This window comes from Lasioglossum baleicum, chromosome 8 (genome assembly GCF_051020765.1).
Source record: "Lasioglossum baleicum chromosome 8, iyLasBale1, whole genome shotgun sequence".
In the NCBI taxonomy this organism is placed as follows: Eukaryota; Metazoa; Arthropoda; class Insecta; order Hymenoptera; family Halictidae; genus Lasioglossum; species Lasioglossum baleicum.
The window spans coordinates 7,121,009-7,143,771 of record NC_134936.1 but is presented as its reverse complement, the minus strand read 5'-3'; the positions used below and the strand labels follow the sequence as shown (position 1 = coordinate 7,143,771).

Below are 22,763 nucleotides of genomic sequence, written 5' to 3'. Positions count from 1 at the left end.
GGTTTGATTAATACTCTCCTGTTATTGTTTTCCTGGTTTGAAGGTAATCAATCAACAAAATTCCTTTTGCATCCCAAAAAAACGGATGCCATGACATTCTTTATCGATTTTGACCACTTTGACTGCTTTGCAGCTGAACCGGGCTCAGTCAAGTCTGCGGTCTGTTGTCGCAATGCAGGACCATAGTGGTAAACCCAAGTCTCATCCAAGGTTAGAAATCGACGCACAAAGTCAGTTTTATTTTTTTTAAAACGATCCAAACGTTGTTGAGAACATTTCACGCGAATGCGTTTTTGATCCGAATTTAACGAATGCGGCGCTCATCATGTCAATAGCTATCTCATACCTAATTCGTTAGTTAAGGGCTCATGAACTGATCCAGTTGAGATGCTTGTGGCCTCAGCTAAATCAACCACAGTTAATCGGCGATCTTCCAAAACCAAATCATGGACATGATCAATCATTTCTGAAGTGGTTGCAGTTCTTGGACGTCCTGAACGTGGATCATCATTAATGTCTGTACGACCATGTTTAAATGGAGCAACCAATTTTTTTTATCATTGCATATGAAGGAGCACTGTCCCCTAACACATTCACCATATCATCAAAAATTACATTTGTCGCCTAATCCTTTTTTATATAAATATTAAATTACTGTACGTTTTTTCAAGTTTTCCATTTTTCTAACCAAAGCGAACACGTCTACTTTAATCAGCTCCCTGAAGCAAGCTATTTGACAGATCGGTTTGGAATGTATGTTCACCTCGAGGACGGATGTTTTCGAAAACGATATGTTTTCGCTGCTACCAATATCATTTCAGGTCATGCTAGGCTATGAACTTTCTGGATGACCCAGTACACACAATAGGCACAATAGCGAATGGTCTTTTTTTAGTATGTTTATTAAGGTACCAATTATTTATGTAATATAATGTACAATTAAAAACCAATAAACATATTTCTCAAAAAAAAAAAAAAAAGCAGAGTGGAGAGACAAGTTCTTAATCCGGCGACCCTGACGACAGTTACGGAGAGACTACTCGTATGGAGATATGAAAAAGAGCGAGGCACGCGATTCTCGGCAAATAAAATTTCGCGAATTCATTTTGCCCGTTGCGTATGTGCGAAGCTACGTCACGGTCGCAGCATAAACAGTTTAAAAGCTCGCTCACGAAGCTTATTTCTGTGTTTCAGTCGAGTGATTCCGGTGGTTTCCCTGCACGCAGATCACCCCAGGCAGTCGCAATGGCCACCCTATCCCTGCGTATCTACATCCCGGAGAAAAACGCCACGAAGACGATGCAATTCGACCCGAGCACATCCGTTTACGACGCTTGCCGTATTATCAGGGAGAAGCTCGTCGAAGCGAGTAACATGGGCCAACGTAAGCTCCTACTTTCACCTAAAATATTCAGCGACCTATGATAACGCGCACAGACACAAACAACGTTCCTCGCATGTCCTATCCGAGCACGGAATATATTAACGGTGACGTTAATGAATATAATTGAATGGATGCAGTATATATTTTTTTTTATATTAATCTCGATATCCGAGGGACCCGCTTTCACGGAAGTTTAACATACTTTCGAGGACGATACACGATAAAAGTTTATTAAAATGTTGGCTCGCTGCGTAAGTCTTGTCGCTTATGGTTTCAGCGAGATTTTCGGTTGGAGAGAAATATTTGTGCAGAATAATAATTGTGCTGTGGATAATATAGTATCTACAGTCTTTGTGTGGACAATATACTAGCTTTTAATAATTTAATAGTCTCGTGTATTGATAAGTACTTGAATCAAATCCGTAATCTACTTATATTAGGTTGGCAACTAAGTTCGCGACCTCCACATTTTCTCAAGCAAAGTCATTTATAGATATTTTTTAAGCACGAGTATTTTGTATCGAATTAATCGCAAAATTCAGAGCTTTTGATGATTATAATAATACAATAAAAGACTTACGAAACAGAAGATCGCGAATTTAATTGGCAACCTAATACATTGGAAAATCTTGATGATTTTGAAATCATATTTTCTCAACTTAGTCCAGTCAATGAATGCTCATAAGGGGGTGTAGAGGGAAATGGAAGTAATACAATTTTTAACTTTGGGACTTTGTTTGGACTAGTTAGGAGGTAAACATACTAAAAGTCCCTACTCTTAGGAGGTGAGCGGGCTACAGGGGGACACGTAGAAGTCACCTTTTTCGGTTTTCCGCTTATATCTCGGAAAGTATGGTTCCTAGCGATAAGACCATTCTATACAAAATTAAAGCTGACAAAATGTGCTATAAGATTGATTCGATTCAGTTTTTCGTTATCTCGCATAGTTTCCGAGATATCCGAGCTCAAAGTTCACTAATTGTGGAAAAGAAATTTTTGTGCCTCACGTTTTTTCCCTTACTTGACTAGCTAACTTTGAGCGCGGATATCTCGGTAACTATGCGAGATAGCGAAAAACTGAATCGGATCAATCTTGTGGCACATGTTGTCAGCTTTAATTTTATATAGAATGGTCTCATCGCTAGGACGCATAGTTTCCGAGATATCCGCGCTCAAACTTCACTAATTGTGAAAAAGAAATTTTTGCCTTATTTGACCAGCTAACTCTTTAGCACAATTAGTGAACTTTGAGCGCGGATATCTCGGAAACTATGCGAGATAGCGAAAAATTGAATCAAATCAATCTTGTGGCACATTTTGTCAGCTTTAATTTTTTATGGAATGGTCTTATCGCTAGGACGCATAGTTTCCGAGATATAAGCGGAAAACCGAAAAAGGGGACCTTCTATGTGCCCCCTGCACTCCGCTCACCTCCTAGGAGTGGGGACTTTTAGTATGTTTACCTCCTAACTAGTCGAAACAAAAACCCAAAGTTAAAAATTGTGTTCCTTCCATTTCCCTCTACAACTTTTCGTTGACTGGACTAACTTTTATTTGTTCTTTTTAACCTTTGATTACTCGCACTCTCCACTTTCTACTTCTACGTAACTGGTTACACAGAACTTGACATCGCTCCAACATAAATAAATATTTTGATTCAATGAAGTAACTACTTTAACGCGAAATAGACATTTGCTAGTGTGGTCGACACTAGGGATGGGATCAATTTGAATATATGTATACTCACGAATCCGAGCCAATATCAATAACCAAGTTTCATTTCATGGGTTTCGATTACTAGTTAAAAGCAATAATGTTTCACTGATTATACTTGAAAAGTATACATTTCATACAAACTGATGTCAAACCTCGGAACGAATACTTGTACAAGTTTCGAAAAGATACTTATAAGTACTTCGACGTCGAAAGAAATCGGATTTTTCACGAGTAGTCCTCGAATCTTGAAAATCAGGACTGCATAGTGGGTTTTAAGCACTTTATTTATTAAACTGGTAACTATTTAAGAATAGTTGGTTGTTAGCCCATTTCCTTTTTTATCCATGATATATTTCCTGCTTTTGAAAACACTCTTTGTGCTTTTCTTTTTTATTCTATATGCAAACATTAAGTATAATAATACATTCTTGTAAAAATATCGTTTGTGTGTTCACTTTTGCTCCTCACTGTAGTGAATAAAATAGTTAATTAAATAGTTATTCTGATTTGAAGCGTATGCCATCGATTGTTGTGGCTGAGTGTAGTTGTTTCTGGTCTTGTTGACTCGGTAATGAGATGATCGTTTCCATTGACAGCGAAGGACTACGGACTATTCCTTGCCGACGAGGACGTCAAGAAAGGAGTCTGGCTGGAGCCAGGACGGAATCTCGATTATTACATTCTGAGGAACAGCGATCTTCTCGAGTACCGGCGCAAACTGCGGACCCTCAGAGTGCGCATGTTGGATGGAACGCTGAAGACGCTGCTAGTGGATGATAGTCAACCCGTCGCCAATCTCATGGTAGTAATTTGCACGAAGATAGGCATCACGAATCATGACGAATACTCGCTGGTGCGCGAGCTGGCCGACGAGGAGACCGAGAATCAAAAGCCAGGCAATTTCGGCACCCTCACCCTCAAGAGAAAGAAAGAAGAGAAAGGCGAACGGGACGCGAAGATGGACCAGCTCAGAAAGAAACTGAAGACCGATGACGAAGGTAAATAACTAGACCAGAGCCCGATTCCGATTGAACGTTAATCCGTTCACTCGTGAACACGAGTCTTTACTTGTCAGGTTGGTCTCGCTACACTTTCCGCTGAATTTAATCCTTTGCGCTGCGAATTTTGTCTTTCATTTTTCTTCCCAATAATTTCATTTCAACCCCTTTCATTTCAACCCTTTGCTTCACAATATCGAGTCAGGCTCGTGACGAAGCTCTTGAACAGAGTGTGAGAAATATGTATGTTATTGATTTCCTGTAAACTGAAATGAAATTCCATTTGTTTACAGTCGATGTGCAACACCTTTCGAGAAAACATACAATAAATATAAACTTTCTTTTTTCTTTCTATGGAATTCTGAACGTTGGAGAATTTCTAATCGCTAGAGTAAAATTTCAAACAGCGAAAACATTCAAAGACAGAGTATTCATATATTATAAAATAATTATAAAATAGTATATTAATACTCTTAACGTCTTTTAATCTATAAATATAAAATAATATAAAATAAATACTCTTAAAGTCTTTTAATCTATAAATATAAAATAATATTATAAAATATAATATATTAATACTCTTAAAGTATTTTAATCTTTTCACTGTTTTAAATTTTAGTCTAGTGATAGAAATTCTTCAATGTTCAGAATTTCATAGAAAGAAAAAAGAAAGTTTACATTAAAATCATTAGTGAAAAATATAAATTTATATCTGGCTCCTGCGCCTTGCAATTTTGATACACAAACTATGTATTTTCCGTAAAGACAAAATAAATACTCGTGCAAGGGGTTAACACTAACCGTACCGAGCGAAAATGTGACTGGCACACGTTCTTCCGTAAAAATGATAAGACTGGATTTATTGAAATTTCACGAAATTTTTAGAACAATGTGTACTTGAACGAAAAAATTTATTTAATCGTTTCTGAAGAAACACCTTTATAATTTCAGCAATTAATTTGCACACCTAATAACACACTTCATAGTAGATGTTGGACATTAATCTAAAATTTCATTGACTGCAAACTCTCTTTTAGTGATCAGGACTTTCCCAGACATTTTTTTTAATAACTTTGTAATACTTACGGTTTTCCAATGTTCCTCTATTTCTGTTTCTAATACAGTTCGTATCAGATGTTAAGTATTGTTCTAAAAAAACTTCATGGACTGAAAATTATCTTTTACTGATCAGGATTTCCAGTCATCTTTATGTAATAATTTTACAATACTTACGGTTTCCCCATGTTCCTCTATTTCTGTTTCTAATACAGTTCGTATCAGATCGCTCTAAAAAAACTTCATGGACTGAAAATTGTCTTTTACTGATCAGGATTTCCAGTCATCTTTATTTAATAATTTTGTAATACTTGCGTTCCCCCATTGTTTCCCTATTTCCGCTGATCTAATCCACTGAGGAACCGTGTAATCTCTTTTCATAGTGAATTGGATAGATCCCAGTAAGACGTTGCGGGAGCAAGGAATAGACGAGTCGGAGACGGTGTTGCTGCGGAGGAAGTTTTTCTTCTCGGATCAAAATATCGACAGCCGGGATCCCGTGCAATTATCTCTTTTGTACGTTCAAGCAAGGGATGCAATTCTAGACGGCACGCATCCGGTTACCCAGGAGAAAGCTTGCACTTTCGCCGGAATACAATGTCAAATACAATTTGGCGACTACAAGGAGGACAAGCACAAACCAGGATTTCTTGAGTAAGATCCTAAATTAAATATTGTTACATATTGTTAAAAATATGGATTGTTAATTTTGTTTTGCACATGGAAATTGTGCATTTTTCAAGCATATTCTCAGAAACATCTGGTATATCGAAATGTTAATGAAATTGAAGAAAACAAAAGGAGTGCCTTGAAGAGAAAAAAACGCTCTTTCTATTGCTTTTTTGCACAAGATTCTACGATAATTTTTTCGCTTTCTAGAGCCAGTTAAAGTTAAAAAGCCCATATTTACTTCAATGTTGAATAACTCGAATAAAAAAAATCGCACAATATTCAACAACCACACAATTTACACAGGAAAGATAACTCTTCCAAACGATATTAACGCGATTTAATCAAAAAAATTTGTTGCTCCCCGTGTGATGTTCCAAAGTTGCGCAAAATTTTTGTTAACCGTCAATGTTGTCTTCATCTGTCTATACCTTTGTAAAAAACCAACGTAGCAAAATTTGAAACAGAGAATTTGAACCTAGAGATTTCAGGCTTTCAAACCATTGTTTAACGATATCGATACGGCAATTTTTGACGGAGTTATGATCGCGTAAAGTGGGACTAATTTTTCGGGTTCGCACAAGTGATCCCTTAATTCTTTTGAGGAGCGTAGTATAATTTAATTGATACAATCCGAGTGGGGACGTTCAATTACTCTATTAGAATATTGGACGATAACATGGGTTTAATGAATTCGCGCGAATTATCAAAGAACACAAATATATTCTGATTATAAGAATTTGTATTACAATTGTGTGATTGTCGCGAACGGATTGAATTTAGAATATAGAGAATTGAAAGAAGATATTACCTAACTTGGATTCACGGTGTTGACGCACTGGCAATGGCGGGGATCTCGGAGCAACTTTATCACTGCCTAATAGATTTTAAACCGTTCTCGCGGAATCTGTACGGTTAACTTTGATACGAAGGGGAACTTTACCCCGATCTCACTAGTAGTTGACTTTCCGAGATGGAGCACGACGCGACACGATTAGTGACTACGATAGTACTAGCCCACAAGATTAGAAATGCAAGGGCTCATATACCCCCTGCAATGACAGGTGCTGCTTGTCAGTATCTAGTCCAGTCAATGAATGCTCATAAGGGGGGTGTAGAGGGAAATGGAAAGACCACAATTTTTAACTTTGGGACTTTGTTTGGACTAGTTAGGAGGTAAACATACTAAAAGTCCCTACTCCTAGGAGGTGAACAGAGTGCAGGGGGCACGTAGAAGGTCCCCTTTTTCGATTTTCCGCTTATATCTCGGAAACTATGCGTCCTAGCGATAAGACCGTTCTATACAAAATTAAAGCTGACCAAATGTGCCACAAAATTGATTATATTCAGTTTTTCGCTATCTCGCATAGTTTCCGAGATATCCCAGCTCAAAGTTCACTAATTATGAGAAAGAAATTTTTGCCTTATTTGACTAGCTAACTCTTCAGCACAATTAGTTTGAGCGCGGATATCTCAGAAACTATGCGTGATAGCGAAAAATTGAATCCAATCAATCTTATGGCACATTTTGTCAGCTTTAATTTTGTATAGAATGGTCTTATCGCTAGGACACATATTTTCCGAGATATAAGCGGAAAACCGAAAAAGGGGACCTTCTACGGTCCCCCCTGCACCTCGCTCACCTCCTAGGAGTGGGGACTTTTAGTATGTTTACCTCCTAACTAGTCCAAAGATTCAAAGTTAAAAATTGTGTTCCTTCCATTTCCCTCTATAACTTTTCGTTCACTGGACTAATCCTTGGTGTGAATATTCGTATTTTGTCAACGCCCAGTTGACAACGTGCGTATGTTTGCGCCCTAAACTGAACAGCTATGTGAATTTATCTCTGTACGTTTATCTAGGACGGTTCCTGCCAGAGATGATCTTGAACATCTGTTCGTCATCCGTAACATAGTATAGCATGTACGTCTTTACCGGAAAAAAGGTCATGGAAATAAATTCGAAAGGCTGATAAAAATAATGCAATTTAACCGATGTTAATATCTCGAAAGTGAAAGAATGTGACACGCGGCGTTCTTCCTGATAACCACAGATATAAATGCTAAAAATTTTGTACTTAGTGGGTTAACCCTTTGCACTCAAAGCAATTTCAATTCCAACATCAAGATATTTGTTTCAACCCAGATCAGTTTTGTTCTATGTAATCTTTTTTACACTGTGCACATAAAATTGAACCTGTTTTCTTATATATAACAGTTGAGCTTTTTACAATTTATAGAATACAGACAAATTTAATAATGTTAAAACTGTTTTGAATAATAGTATGGCAATTTTTAGAATACAGACAAATTTAATAATGTTAAAACCGTTTTGAATAATAGTATGGCAGTTTTTAGTGGCGCCTCAGACTCGCCATTCGTGTGCAAAGGGTTAATAAGCTTCCGGAAGATAAAGTGTCGATTGGTTAAAAATAATAGAGCAATTAGATTGTTCGGATGTCCTTGCAGTTTTCTATTTCGTCTGTTCATTTTTATGATAAACGGATAAAACCCGCGGTATAGTTATCAATGAAATCGTTTAATTACTGCGTATAAATTGTTTACACCCGAAATGCATTGTCTCCACAGCCTGAAGGAATTCCTGCCTCAGTCGTACGTGAAGGTGAAGGGTATCGAGAAGAAGGTCTTCGCGGAGCACAAGAAACATGGGGGCGTCTCCGAGCTCGACGCTAAAGTTCTCTACACGAAGACGGCAAGATCGTTGAGCACATACGGCGTGACGTTCTTCCTGGTTAAGGAAAAGATGAAGGGCAAGAACAAACTGGTGCCGCGTTTGCTCGGCGTCACGAAGGACTCCGTGCTGCGACTCGACGAGAAGACGAAGGAGATCCTGAAGACCTGGCCGTTGACCACCGTCCGACGTTGGGGCGCCTCTCCGAACACGTTCACGCTCGATTTCGGTGATTACTCCGACCAATATTACAGCGTGCAGACCACCGAGGCCGAGCAAATTCTACAGCTTATTTCCGGTTACATCGACATCATCCTGAAGAAGCAGAAGGCCAAGGATCACTTCGGCATCGAGGGAGACGAGGGCTCTACTATGGTCGAGGACAGCGTGTCGCCTCTGAAGTAAGTTTTGCTTTCGCCTCGAGTGTTAATTTGTTAATTGAGAGTCTGATGAAGAAGCAGGGTCGTCTCTATCCGTTGGGTATGTTAGGCGCAGTGTCTAGGGTCTCAGAAAAGTTCGTGCTGAATAGGAATTTATCTGGATGATTTAAAGGATTTTCCTGTTTAGAAGACTGAAAGATCATATCCATTTATTATTCTACTTGGATAACTATTTTAATCTTGTCTCATTGTTTTTTTATCTTTCCATCGTGTGAACTTTATACTATTATATCAATTTGATACCACGAGACAAAATAGATTAAGAAAATAAGAAGGAAATTAAGTTGGGAGAACAAGGGATGAATTAGGGTTGAAGGAATAGGATCTCGAAAATAAATCCTTGAAGCAGTGTAATTAATTTTAAACATCGATCGAGTTGCATCGATTTGAAATTTGAATAACATTCATTGAATTTTTAATATTCTGTTTGTCACGATACAAGTTGCAGCCATCTTGATTTTTCTCTTGCCTAGAAATTTGAGAATACATGTTATCGAAACGTAAATAAAATAGTTACCGAATCGCGTTATAGTCTCGTAGTTGAACAATCGCAATGCCGGCCTGAAATATCGTGTTCTAGAGCAGAATACTTGAATAATGCCACATGAATGTGAAGGGAGAAGGGTGAGGCTCGAATTCTAGAGTGCTCGAGGTCCACGAATACTGCGGCACGGTCCTGCAAAGATGTGGGACAATTATCGATGCTACCTGAGCTCCTGAGTTGCCAGTTCCTTTTTGCCGTACGCGACGAAACTGATTAAATGATTCTCGAGCTTTTGTTTTTGAAAATTTTAATCATGGAGGAGTTTCTGAGACAAAGACAGCGGAGCTATATAGAAGCCAGACGAGGGTATGAATTTTAGTTAGTGGCACTTCTCCTTTGCTTCGATATCTAATCCTACATAATGTGTGCAAAAAAGATTTCTATCTGAAGATGCATACTTTATGCGACTTGATTAAATGATTTCAACTTAAAGGAAGTTTCGATTGCTTCTCTCTTAAATCTATGAGATTTGAAATAGTTTTATTCGAAACTCTAATGAAAGGCATAATTTGACATAACAAAAAACACGGTAATTTGATACAATTTTAAATATCCAAAAGGCTTCGATCTTAACAGTTTTCTATATTATTAACACATTCTGTGTGAGACATTTTTCATATATTGTCAGTTGAAATCTGATGGTGAAATACCATTGCGAGAACTCAAAGGAAAATTTACATATTACTACTGTATTAGACTGTACAGTCTACTATTATCGTAATATAATATTATTAAATTATAGTATACTATTATAGTAAAATAATATTGGGTATGGGAATATGTTTTCGCCCCTTTTTGTTGAAAAGAAGCCTATAAACAATTCCCATAGCGTGAAAACGTTTTCCAACAGTAGATCGATCGACGTTTAATTCAATTGACAGTTCTGCAAGTGTTTGACGTGAGATTTCCATCAAGTAATGCTGGCAAATCTGTATCTTCGAATTTTTTGGCACACCATCGCAATCTTTGTCCCTTACGTCGAAATCTTGTATTTGATGGAGCATCGTCCCCGTAAATATATAATAAATATAATATAATAAATATATAACACCTTTCTTTAAAACAAAATAATGGAACATGACTTCCCGCAAATGCTGCTTACTTGCAACAAAAGTGGACATTTTTCACGCGAGAAATTGACTGCTGTTCACGCTCGAAATAATTGACACTAACTGCGTTTTGAAGCTGACTGAAGATGTACTACGTTCTATCAAATACGCGATCGGTACTTAACACATTACCGACCGGTGATTATTGCATAATTTTGAAAAATCTATGGTACATACATGGCTAAATACTTTTTAATGGTACCTTCAATAGCAACACAGCAATTTTCATTGTGAACTAACAAGTCACCCTGAATAACGTCATCTAATAGTTTCATTTAAGATTGCAATGTAAAAGAAAATTTCTATGCTTTCTTTTGGCACAGCACAATTATTAAAAATCCCATTAATAGGCTTCCGGTAGGTAAAGTGTTAAGTACAACGACATATCTGTCAAAATGGCGGAAATTTATTCCCATACCCAATATAATAGTAATAATAGATCTGTATGCAAGTCCGAAATTGTCTGCGTTAATTGCAAGAAACAGGAACCGAATAGAAATTGCTTTCTTCCTTTAATAATTTTAATTAAGATACTGATGTTCATCTTTCTACTGTTTTAAATTTCACCTATTCTTTCTTTTTGTCATAAATACGTAATACCAGTCCAATAATTCAAGTGAACGTTTCATATCTTTTTCTGAGGCAGTTAAATCATCCAGATATGTGCTAAGAAGATGTATTGTATAGTTACTAGCATATTGACAGTCAGTGGCGCACCCAGGATGCAATCTTGGGGGGGGGGGCCAAGTTGAACCCAGCCCTAGGTTTTGCGTGATGACCTTTTTTTAGCAACATATCTGTCAAGGACTATTCCGCGGTTTTAATTTTGGAAGCTAAACATTTTTTTCTTGGGGGGGGGGGACTTGGGCCCCTGCCCCCCTGGCTGCGCCACTGTTGACAGTTTCAAACAATGCATGTTAGATGTAAATACAAGTACCTTATAAAGAATTGATAGTTGAAATGCATATCTGTTTACAGATGCGTAAGCAATTAGATCCTCTAACCACTTAACGCACCAATTAAAAATTCAAAAGCGGTCGTTTTTCCATCAATTTTTGTTTACACCAACGAGTATATTCGGCTGTATTTATATAGAAAACCAAAATTGCAGGTCTCACGAGTTAACACGGGCGCGCGGAGAAAAATCGTTTTCTTAAAGAGTGCGCTAAGAGGTTAAGTCGGTGCTAAATAATGATATTTAATGTCCGTTATGATGTTTGTGTTTTTGTTCAAATGATTAATTCAGTTTAATTTTCTCAACAGAGCAACATTCATGCAACACGCAACGAGCAACGTCGGCAAAGGAAATGTAGAAGCTGTATCAGTGGCTATACCAGCAGTTATGAGAGTCGGAGATGGTAAGACATATTCAATATTTGTACAGTTCCTCCAAAATCAGTGTCTTGTATCCGTAGATTACCTTTTCGATTTTGGCTCCGGTTGTTGCTAATTATTAGACTGCGGATTTTATGTTATTATGAGTGAAATTTCAAACGGTAAAAAGATTCAAAGAATATAAGAACATCTATGTGTTAGTTTGAACTTATTAAAATGATTAAAGCAGGAAAGAAATTTGTATATGATACGTGTGCCCAAAAATTGATGAAGACAATTTTTATTTTGCATAAAGATCCACATTAATTATAATAACTAGATTGTGGATCTTTATGCATTTATGGTTTATAAGAATTTCCAAAAAATGCTGGAGTATCAACTTCGACAGGATTTAGAAATGTTACTACTAATAAAAACAGGATTTTATTTGGTACCACTTTCTTAAATAATATAAAATTGAAAATTGCATAAACATCCGTAGTCTAATAATAACGATACCAGTTTTTAATAAATTGTAATATTAATTTGTTCCTTCCATCATCGTCAATTTTAATGAAGAACGATTTCACATCCTTAATTTGATCTAAGACGACATAAGACACTGCATTTTGGCATTGCTTGACTATTCCAAAGTGAAAGGCAACAAGCGGAGCTGAGAAACCCTTGCACATTTGAATCCTCGGGCATTAGCTATTGATTTCCTAAATTTTGTATATACTATACTGCTAGTTCGACAAGTTTAAACAAAATCATACATTACGAGCACTCTGGTTAAATATTTTCTACCTTTCTCCGGATTATAATGCTTTCAAGCAGAAAAATGTTACGAATATGTTGGTCAAGGTTTCCTAAAGAAGTTATTTAAAAAGAAAGAAGTTTCATCACTGGATCAGTATCATTTCGCTAATACACTGCTATCTATGTTTTGCCCACTCAAGGAAATAGTATCTGCGCAGGGTTTTGTGACATTTCAGATCCAAAGTTTTCGCTTATATTGAAACATTACTATGTGCATAAAATCCGCAAAGATTACTCTTTGTAAAAAGAAAAATTATATGGTCACCATTCTCTTCTAATTGTAGAAATAAACGGTAATCTGATGGTGCAATGTCCTGGCTGTATGGTGGATGTGATATCACTTCCCACCCAAGCTCCAATAATTTTTCACGTGTTACCAAAGATGTGTGTGGCGATAGAAACCCAAAGCGCTGTCGGTACACTTCCTGCAGATTGCTATAATAGAAAAACCGATACACTATGATCTGCCAGCGGTCCAGCATGTCTTTATTTTGTCCTTAGTGCTCGGACTGCTCTCGATCCTTTAAGCTTGTCGAACTGTACATGTTTGTCTCGTTGTTCCGTGCGTAAAAGACGCGTGAACCTGAAGAGCTTCTCTAAATGTGTTGCTTCGCATCACGGAGCCGATTAGTGGGTATCTAGCTTCTTGTTGAGCGTGCTCGGTGTCGTGCAATCGATCGTAACGATCGATCATTGTAAATACCACTGGGATAGTTGCATGATACGATTTATAGGGGCTCGACCATATGAGACTGGGCACATGGGCGGTGCTCAATACACGACTGTCAGCGGCCAGGTGAACATCGCTCACGCTCCACCGATGGTAAGAGCTATGAGAAACTTAAAGGCCCTTGCTCATGTTGAATCCCAGTGTTTCCCATTAACTGACCTTAATCGGATTCGTTTCAGATCATTCAGAGATATGCAACATACCATACCCCCTTTTGTAATTTGTAATTTGACGATTTATCGATCAAGTGGCGCGATCATGGAATACTTCTACTTAAGGGGAGCCTGCTTTACTTCAAAATGTCGATTTGCTGAAATTAAACCCTTGCCCTATGATGTATTTTACGATTTCAGTGATTAGAACTTTTTTGTAGATCGTAATTTCCTTGAACAAGGAGGAGACTTATATCTATTGAATGTCTATATGTTCTCCAATAGCTGTACAGTAACAAAACCAAAATAAAATGTTATTTCGGTTATAGGAAATTATTGATATACATTTTTACTATTCTTTGTTACGAGTCGGACCCTATATTGTAAGGCAAGGGGTTTATAGTCGCACATATAGCGATCACTAGACTGCGGATCTTTATGCAAACTAAAAATTGTTCTGCATTTATTGTGGGAGAAGCAGGAATAAAATAAAAATTGATTTCATCTCTGAATGGCTTTGTTACATTGAAAACAACATTACAATATTCTCAAATTTTTCTATTTTTTCGCTGTTTTATATTTCACGCAACCAATTACGATCCGTAGTCTAGGGATTACATTCAAAACGTTTCTAAAATAATACCTAACCTAAAATAGTTATGAAAGATGTAACTGGGCTACCCCTTAAGCGCTTTGATCTTGATCATTTTGGATTTACACTTAATGTTCTTTAAAATTGTTAAACTGTTAAAGTTCTTTAAATATTAAAGATTAGCATTTGAGAATTTCTTGGTGAAATTATATTGAGTGATACAATGTAAATGGAATTGCCATTTAAGAGCATTATTACACTTGTTTTGGACACAGCGCAGTAGAATGTCTATTATTAGTAGGAATCATTACTAATAGGACTCTGGTAGCTGAAGCGTTAATGAACTATTAAATAAATAATCGCAAATGAGTTGAATAAGATGAATGAACATCTTACAATTAGCAAAATTAATTTTTTCCCGTAATCGGATGTTTAATGATTCACTTGATAAAAGCACAAGATTCTGTGCGAATTGTTCGACCATCTTTACTGAGATTTGTTTACTTCAAATTTTGTTTGGGCAACACATGCACTGTGCAATAGAGAAACACTGGTTTATTCACAAGAGCAAGGGCCATAGTAATATCCACTGTAGTAATAGCTTAGATCGAGCATCTTTAACCGATCGCAGTATATAATTCGGCAATACATTTAAGTTTTAGAAATCAGTAATAAGTTGATTTCATTCTAAGTTGAAGCAAATTTCCATGCGACTAATAGACGGTTACATTTATTTTCATGCTAGGCGCCTTCTATTACGGACACAGAGTAGGTACAAAATCATGAAACTTTCAGTTATTGCGCAATTGGTTAATGAAAAGCAACATCGAATGCAACGATTTTCGTTTTGATCGAATTCTAATTATGTTTTTGATTTTCCAATACGTGCAGACGTCACTGAAATTTAACATTATTCAAATTCAAATTCAACCATGGAAAAATACGCGAATTTGTTCATATACGTTAGACCGTTAGACAGTGAAGTCTGTATTGTTGATTCTTTTCCTTTCATGTAGCACACAGTTTCGTTTGCTATGTATTTTAAACTACGTCATACATTGATTGTCGAAAAATTTATCATTTTATAATATTCATAGGATTATTCGATTACAGGTTGTTTAATCTTTTATGAAATGTACTTTCCCTATGGGTTACGAGTAGACTGCGAATGTTCATGCAATTTTCAATTTTTGTAGACAAATTTTAAGGAAGTAGTACCAAATAAAATTCTATTTTCATTGATAATAGCGTTTGTAGATCCAAATTAAATAAAATTCGTACTAAATTCTATCGAATTAAATACTCCAGCAATTTTTTGAAAATTTTTATAAGCCATAAATGCATAAAGATCCGCAGTCTAGTTACGAAGAAGTTAAAGTCTTTTTTGCCCTTTCTAAATAATACAAAATTCAAGATTTTGATCAATGATCCAGTTCATTATTATAAGATTTCTAGCATACGTTTCTTATTTTTGTTCTTCTTTTTATCAATGAAATACCTGCTTATCAAATTATTTTATGTCTGTCTATAATAAATAAGTACAGAATGAAATACGGGAGTTAAAGAATCACATCAAAGATAGAACAATTTTATAAAATTGGTGTAACGAAACCTAAAAATATAATTGTTCAAGGTTCTGCTACAGAATAAACGCATTCATGCTATATTTTTAGAAACATAGTACACAGTAGTTTTGTTCACTGAATGAATAACACTATTTATTTCGCTTAGTGATAAATTAGGCAAAATTTATTATCATGCTAATGTTTATTCTACAATTTTTCCATTTTTATGCATCAAGTGTTCGAATTTATCACAAATTTCTAATACATTTTGCGATACAGTGGCATCCAAGTTCTCACGTATGATTCAGTTATTATTCTCATGTATAATACGATTTGCAAACATGCATGTATTAAGGTTTAAAATATGGTTTTGTTAATGCAAATAGCATTACTGTCCACCTACCAATCTTCAGTTTACAAAGTGTCCGTATTAATATGTCTGCCACTGTATTATTGTAATGGGTAGATTGCGCATATTTATGGAAACTTATACTTTTACAAACGAGTAGTGGTCGTCCCATTCAGCACAGCCTGCCACCTGGCCCAGTCTGCCAGAGCCTGTAGAGCTTGCAGAGCCCTTGGCCTGCAGATTACGGGCAACACAACGCTTGGAGCTGCTCGAGGCCCAGGCTGCTTGATTTTGGGCGGGCCCCTGTGCGCGCCATTGGCCCAGGGCCTGCAGGCCGGGCCGGGATTCAGCCTGTTTTTGAGAGAGCAGCACGGTGACACTAATGTGGCCGATGCCGGTATACGGAACACAGGGCGGGTCGCATGAATGTGGCAGATGTCGTTAAAGTAAAAAAATAAGACTTTTGAGTGCTACCGTGCTACCACTGAAAATGAGATTTTACTTGATTCCACCTTCTTCCCCCCCCCCCCCCACAATTCGCCTAGAAAAATAAAAAATTGCCCAGCAACATCAAACATCATGGCCCAGATTACCCTATAGTCCCCTAAGTTTGCACAAACATACGCAATCTACCAAAAGCCTCTCTGAACAGCGAGCACCGGTGAACTGCGAGGATAAAATACAATCTGCCTTGAAATCAGGTACAACAAACCAAGGTTACATCCGTCCTGTCCGAACCACAACGTGCCTTACTGTCGACTATCACCGCTGGTCACGAGGTGATCCATATCGCGGAGACTGAGCTATCCTGCAAGGCTTCGTTGCCCGAGCTGGGAACGGATCCAGCCTCTTTGAAATGGATCGAGCAGACCATAGATACGCACAAGCAGAATGTCGGCTCGCAAATCGCGGCGATGAACGCCGCGACAGCGCAGGTTGTCACCTTGACATCCGGCCCAGCAGACGACGTCGATCACACCGCTGTAGGAGCAGCGATCACCACGATCGCCACCAATCTGCCCGAGATGACGAAGGGGGTCCGGATGATCGCTGCCCTCATGGAGGACGACACTTCCGGCGACAGGCTCCTGGATGCCGCCAGGAAACTTTGCTCGGCATTCTCTGATTTACTGAAAGCCACCGAGCCCGAGACCAAAGAGGTACGTTCTCTTATCGGGACTCTGATATACTCTTTTTCTTATCTGTGTCTCTCGGAGTCACAAGTGCTGACCGCGCCATTTGCCAAGTTACCTGGACTTTGCCATTTCAAACTACGGAAGCATTCGCCTTTCTTGGTCTTGGTCAGAGTTGTGCAGAATTACAATTGAATTACTTCAGAATTATAATTATTGGGTCGGCAAGAAAGTAATTTCGGTATTTTAAAATGAAATAGAGCTTAATTTTTTAATTCAAGCAATGAACTTTAATGAATAAGATATTATCCCATCTGTTTGATGATGTTTTGCCAAAAAGAATAAATAAGAAAATATTTTATTGGTTAAAGTTCATCGCTTGAATAAAGAAATTAGGTTTTATTTCACCTTAAAATACCGAAATTACTTTCTTGCCAACCCAATACAAAGTAATTGAATTACATTGTAATTCAGTTATATTGTAATTCAGTTATACATATTGTAATTTATAATTCAGATCTTCATTCAATTAAACTATACAATGTAATTCGTAATTGCAATGGAGTTCAATTATAAAATATATTGAAATTGAATTAGATTGTAATTCAGTTATATTGTAATGTATAATTCAGATCTTCATTCAATTAAATTACAATGTAATTCGTAATTGAAATGGAGTACAATTATAAAATACTACGTAATTAAATTACATTGTAATTCAGTTATATTATAATTTATAATTCAGATCTTCATTCAATTAAATTACAATGTAATTCGTAATTGCAATGGAGTACAATTATGAAATACATTGTAATTAAATTACATCGTAATTCAGTTATATTGTAATGTATAATTCAGATCTTTGTTCAATTAAATTACAATGTAATTCGTAATTGCAATGGAGTACAATTATAAAATACTTCGTAATTAAATTACATAAAATAGCGTTTACGTATTATGAACGAGGACGAGGAATAGAAACTACGCCGCAGAGACACTAAACAAGTATATGAAAGAAAAACATAAAACTATATCGCACTTCTTCAAAGTTCTGGGCTATAATTTGGAAAGCTGTATTTTAATATTATATTGTATTTCAATTATATTGTATTTCAATTATATCGTATTTCAATTACATTTTATTTCAGTTACACATCTGATTAAAATACTTAGTAATTGAATTACATTGTATTTCAATTATAAAGTAATTCAATTACGCAATTGAATTACAATGTAATTAAATTAGCACAACTCTGGTCTGGCTTTGGTAAAGCGGAGTTCGTTTCTTAATACTTTGACTGCCATGATGATCATTGTACACGGAAGACACGAAAATTAACCAATTTCAATGAGCGTACAAAACTCATGTTTTAAATTTTCGTTATTGGCCCAGTTGGAAAAGTTGTAAAAATCAATTTTTACTATTGTTTTTCACAATTCCCATCAAATGTATTTTGTCAACAGATTTATTAGACGTCATTTACTAAACTAATCCTTCCAGCCTTACAGAGAAATTGAAGTCCTTTGGTCCATTCGTTCAAAAGTTATTCTGTATATTAACAAAACCAAATTAGAATTTCATCCCGGTTTAATATTGCAGGGCAAGAGGTTAATAATCTTTAGAAGTTGAAAATTGCACACCAATATCCTTTAATTCTTGTGATTTCTTTACTGGTCCAAATTTCTCCTATTATTTGTCTAGTTATCAAACTTGTACATAAACTTTTGTGTCAATTTATTATACAATAAGATTTTAAAAGTGATTGATGTGGTAAATCTTGACTTTTCAACTTTTGCATTATTAAATAAATTGCTCTGACTTTTTGCAATTGTTTTGGACACAAGTTTGGTAGTCAACGTGTTAAGGTCTATGATCGTATCTGTATATCTTGCAACTGCGCATTTAAAATTGAATCTTTATACTTGAAATTGTATTTTCGATTATTTAAATTTGTATACAACGTTGAAAAGCGATGTAGAAACCTCGCACGAAAATCTACTTGTCAAATGAAACTTAATTGTATCTGGTATGCTCTCATCGGAGCAACGAGTGTGTTATTCAAAATCAGATATGAGATAAGAAATATATGAAACACGATCTATGATAAAAAGTTATCATACGAATTTATTTAAAAAGAATATTAAGAAAGATTTCCAATAAAAGTTTAAACTATACTTTTCTGTACAGCCTTTCTACATAATGGCTTGTATCTACGATAAATACGTAAGCACTGACACAAACAATTTCATAGATAGTCACAGAATATTAATTCATCGATTCTATTTCACCTTGATTTCAAAGTAACTAGAAAGAGCTTCTTGAACATGTTTTCATACGTTTTAATTTTCAAACGACAGCAATGCAGCCTATTTTCTTCTTGCAATTAGTTTAGAGAGAAATCGTTGTACACTAAATGTTGCGAGATTTGTTTAGTTGATTGTTGAGTTCCTTATGTGCTTTAAACAAAAGAATCACAAGTTTGGGTACATTCACATCGTCTACGTCATGTGCCTGAAAAAGATAGACAATCGTAAATAATTTTGTGAATTAACAGGATAATTAAAAGAAACATGTACCCAAACTTTCACACGGTAATAATTTATTCTAGAGCAGAAAATCACGTATGCACACCTTACTTATATTTCATATTTTATTTTTTTAGCAATAAATATGTTTATTTGAAACTTAAGGGGTAATTCTGGTATGGCGGTTTTGAACAACAGAATTCTTTTTATTCCCTTATCAAAATCGTGAATGTATTGAAGAGTGTACTGTTAAATTCAATGATAAAATTCTGATTATTTTAAAATTTACCAAGTATGTACTTCGAACTTTGAACGAAGTTTTCTCAGAATGTAATTGTCTCAATTTGATGTGCAGGATAATATAAATTTACGACATCGAATGCGCTATACATTTATATTAATCAAGTAAATTATACAAGTAAAATATGGTCTTTTGTTGCTTCTGATACGCTGTTCATGAAAAATCCAGCACATCAAATATCTTAAATCTCGAGTCTTTATTGTAGACAGTTCACTTTCCATGGTACAATAAGTTACTCGAAGGAAACCGGAAATCGAAAAAAACCTTTTTCCCTACGCTAACTAGTCCAGTCAACGAAAAGTTGTAGAGGGAAATGGAAGGAACACAATTTTTAACTTTGGGTATTTGTTTGGACTAGCTAGGAGGTAAACATATTAAAAGTCCCCATTCCTAGGAGGTGAGCGGGGTGCAGGGGGGCACGTAGAAGGTCCCCTTTTTCGGTTTTTCGCTTATATCTCGGAAACTATGCGTCCTAGCGATAACACCATTCCATACAAAATTAAAGCTGACAAAATGTGCCAGAAGATTGATTTGATTCAGTTTTTCGCTATCTTGCATAGTTTTCGAGATATCCGCACTCAAAGTTCACTAATTGTGCTGAAGCTAGTCAAGTAAGGCAAAAAGCGTGAGGCAAAAATTTCTTTTTCACAATTAGTCAACTTTGAGCGCGGATATCTCGGAAACTATGCGTCCTAGCGATGTGACCATTCCATACAAAATTGAAGCTGACAAAATGTGCTATAAGATTGATTCGATTCAGTTTTTCGCTATCTCGCATAGTTTCCGAGATATCCGCGCTCAAAGTTCACTAATTGTGCTGAAGAGTTAGCTAGTCAAATAAGGCAAAAATTTCTTTTTCACAATTAGTGAACTTTGAGCTCGGATATCTCGGAAACTATGCGGATAACTTAAGGCACATTTTGTCAGCTTTAATTTTGTATAGCATGGTCTTATCGCTAGGACACATAGTTTCCGAGATATAAGCGGAAAACCGAAAAAGGGGACCTTCTACGTGTCCCCCTGTACACCGGTAGTACTCCTAGTATATAATACTCCTAGGAGTAGGGACTTTTAGTATGTTTCCTTCCTAACTAGTCCAAACAAAGTCCCAAAGTTAAAAATTGTGTTCCTACCATTTCGCTCTACACCCCCCTTACGAGCATTCATTGACTGGACTAAACCTCAACGCAAGGTCTGACAGTTTGTTCAATTGTTGTACCGCCTCGCTAGAACCACTCCTTAACAATAACCTGCCTAAAACTAAATATTCATATCTGTTTTCCAGCCGCGACAGAGCCTGCTTAACGCTGCATCTCGCGTGGGCGAGGCTTCGCACCAAGTATTAACAACCATTGGAGAAGAGAATGACTCGAACCGGGAGCTGCAGGACATGTTGCTCGCCCTGGCGAAGGCGGTAGCTAACTCGACCGCCGCGTTGGTGCTCAAAGCGAAGAACATAGCAGCCACCTGTGAAGATTCAGCAACGCAGAACCGCGTGATATCCGCTGCGACACAATGTGCTCTAGCTACATCGCAACTGGTAGCGTGTGCCAAGGTCGTGGCACCAACCCTGCAATCTCCAGCTTGCCAGACGCAGCTGATGAACGCCGTCAGAGAAGTGACGAGAGCAGTGGAAGGTTTGGTCGAAGTGTGCAACGACACCTGTAACGACGACAACCTCCTGAAGGAACTGAGCGCAGCAGCTGCTGAAGTTAGCAGGACGTTGAACGACCTGCTGAACCACATAAAGACAGCCACGAGAGGCGAACGTGCCAAAGAGACGGTGCAAGAGGGAGCGGTGGAGACGATATTAATTGCAACGGATAAGCTGTTCGCCAGCACTGGAGACGCCGGCGAGATGGTCAGGCAAGCAAGAGTAGTCGGTCAAGCAACCGCCCAGTTGATCCAGAGCATAAAAGGCGAGGCAGAGAGGCAGACAGATTCCGAGCAGCAGTGTCGACTGCTGGCTGCAGCGAAAGTGCTAGCCGACGCTACTGCGAAGATGGTGGAGGCTGCTCGACAGTGTGCTAGCAGTCCCCACGACGCTAAGATGCAGGATCAACTGCGCCAGGCTGCGAAAGAGCTCAGAGCAGCGACCACCGCGGCAGCCACTCCGGCTTTGAGAACTGTTTCTACCACCCTGAAGACGGTAGATATTCAAGTCAACGAAACTAACTTGGCTGCCGTTGCTAAAGACACCTTGACTAGTCAAAGAGACGTCGACGAAGCGATCAAGAATATCGAGGACATGACGCAAGTGCTCGGCATGAACGAATACCCGCAAACCAACAAAAATTATGGGTAAGTTTGTTCGTGTCTGTGATAAAGACGCTGCTATCTTGCTGCGCGATAGTTTCTTACCTCATTGGTTCTTGTGTTTCAATTATCGTTTGCTGACATACATTTGAATGGTCGGCGATAATTGTTCGTAAATTTGAACGACGCTTACCGTTGAAACATGTTACTTGAAAAATCGATCGATATTTGGCATATTTGGAATTAATCACTTAACCACTCCGTGTTTTCATTTAACGATACCGTTGATCGTTTCCATTACAGTCTGTTGTAATTGTAAGTAACGAATCAATGTGTTATTTAGAGACATTTTTATTTAATACATTTGACGCGTCTCACATTTCATTGGGCAATAATTTTTCACGAAAATTTAGAGTTTA

At 37.2% G+C, this 22,763-nt stretch overlaps 1 protein-coding gene across 9 annotated transcripts in view; it reads left to right on the top strand.

The window, feature by feature from the left end:
• The window catches only part of Rhea (Talin_middle and talin-RS domain-containing protein rhea), a 139,932-nt gene that overhangs the window by 102,372 nt on the left and 14,797 nt on the right, over window positions 1-22,763 (top strand). For 6 of the 9 annotated variants that reach the window (XM_076429428.1, XM_076429427.1, XM_076429429.1 and 3 more), the window contains 9 exons: window positions 1,195-1,384; window positions 3,697-4,098; window positions 5,538-5,808; window positions 8,412-8,915; window positions 11,871-11,965; window positions 13,475-13,563; window positions 16,830-17,288; window positions 19,450-19,485; window positions 21,374-22,389. In XM_076429428.1, coding sequence (XP_076285543.1) covers window positions 1,246-1,384; window positions 3,697-4,098; window positions 5,538-5,808; window positions 8,412-8,915; window positions 11,871-11,965; window positions 13,475-13,563; window positions 16,830-17,288; window positions 19,450-19,485; window positions 21,374-22,389 — 3,011 coding nt within the window. In that variant the 5' untranslated portion in view covers window positions 1,195-1,245. Of the gene's footprint in view, window positions 1-1,194; window positions 1,385-3,696; window positions 4,099-5,537; window positions 5,809-8,411; window positions 8,916-11,870; window positions 11,966-13,474; window positions 13,564-14,959; window positions 14,983-16,829; window positions 17,289-19,449; window positions 19,486-21,373; window positions 22,390-22,763 lie in introns of all 9 variants that reach the window. The other 3 variants (XM_076429432.1, XM_076429434.1, XM_076429433.1) reach the window with 2 other exon arrangements.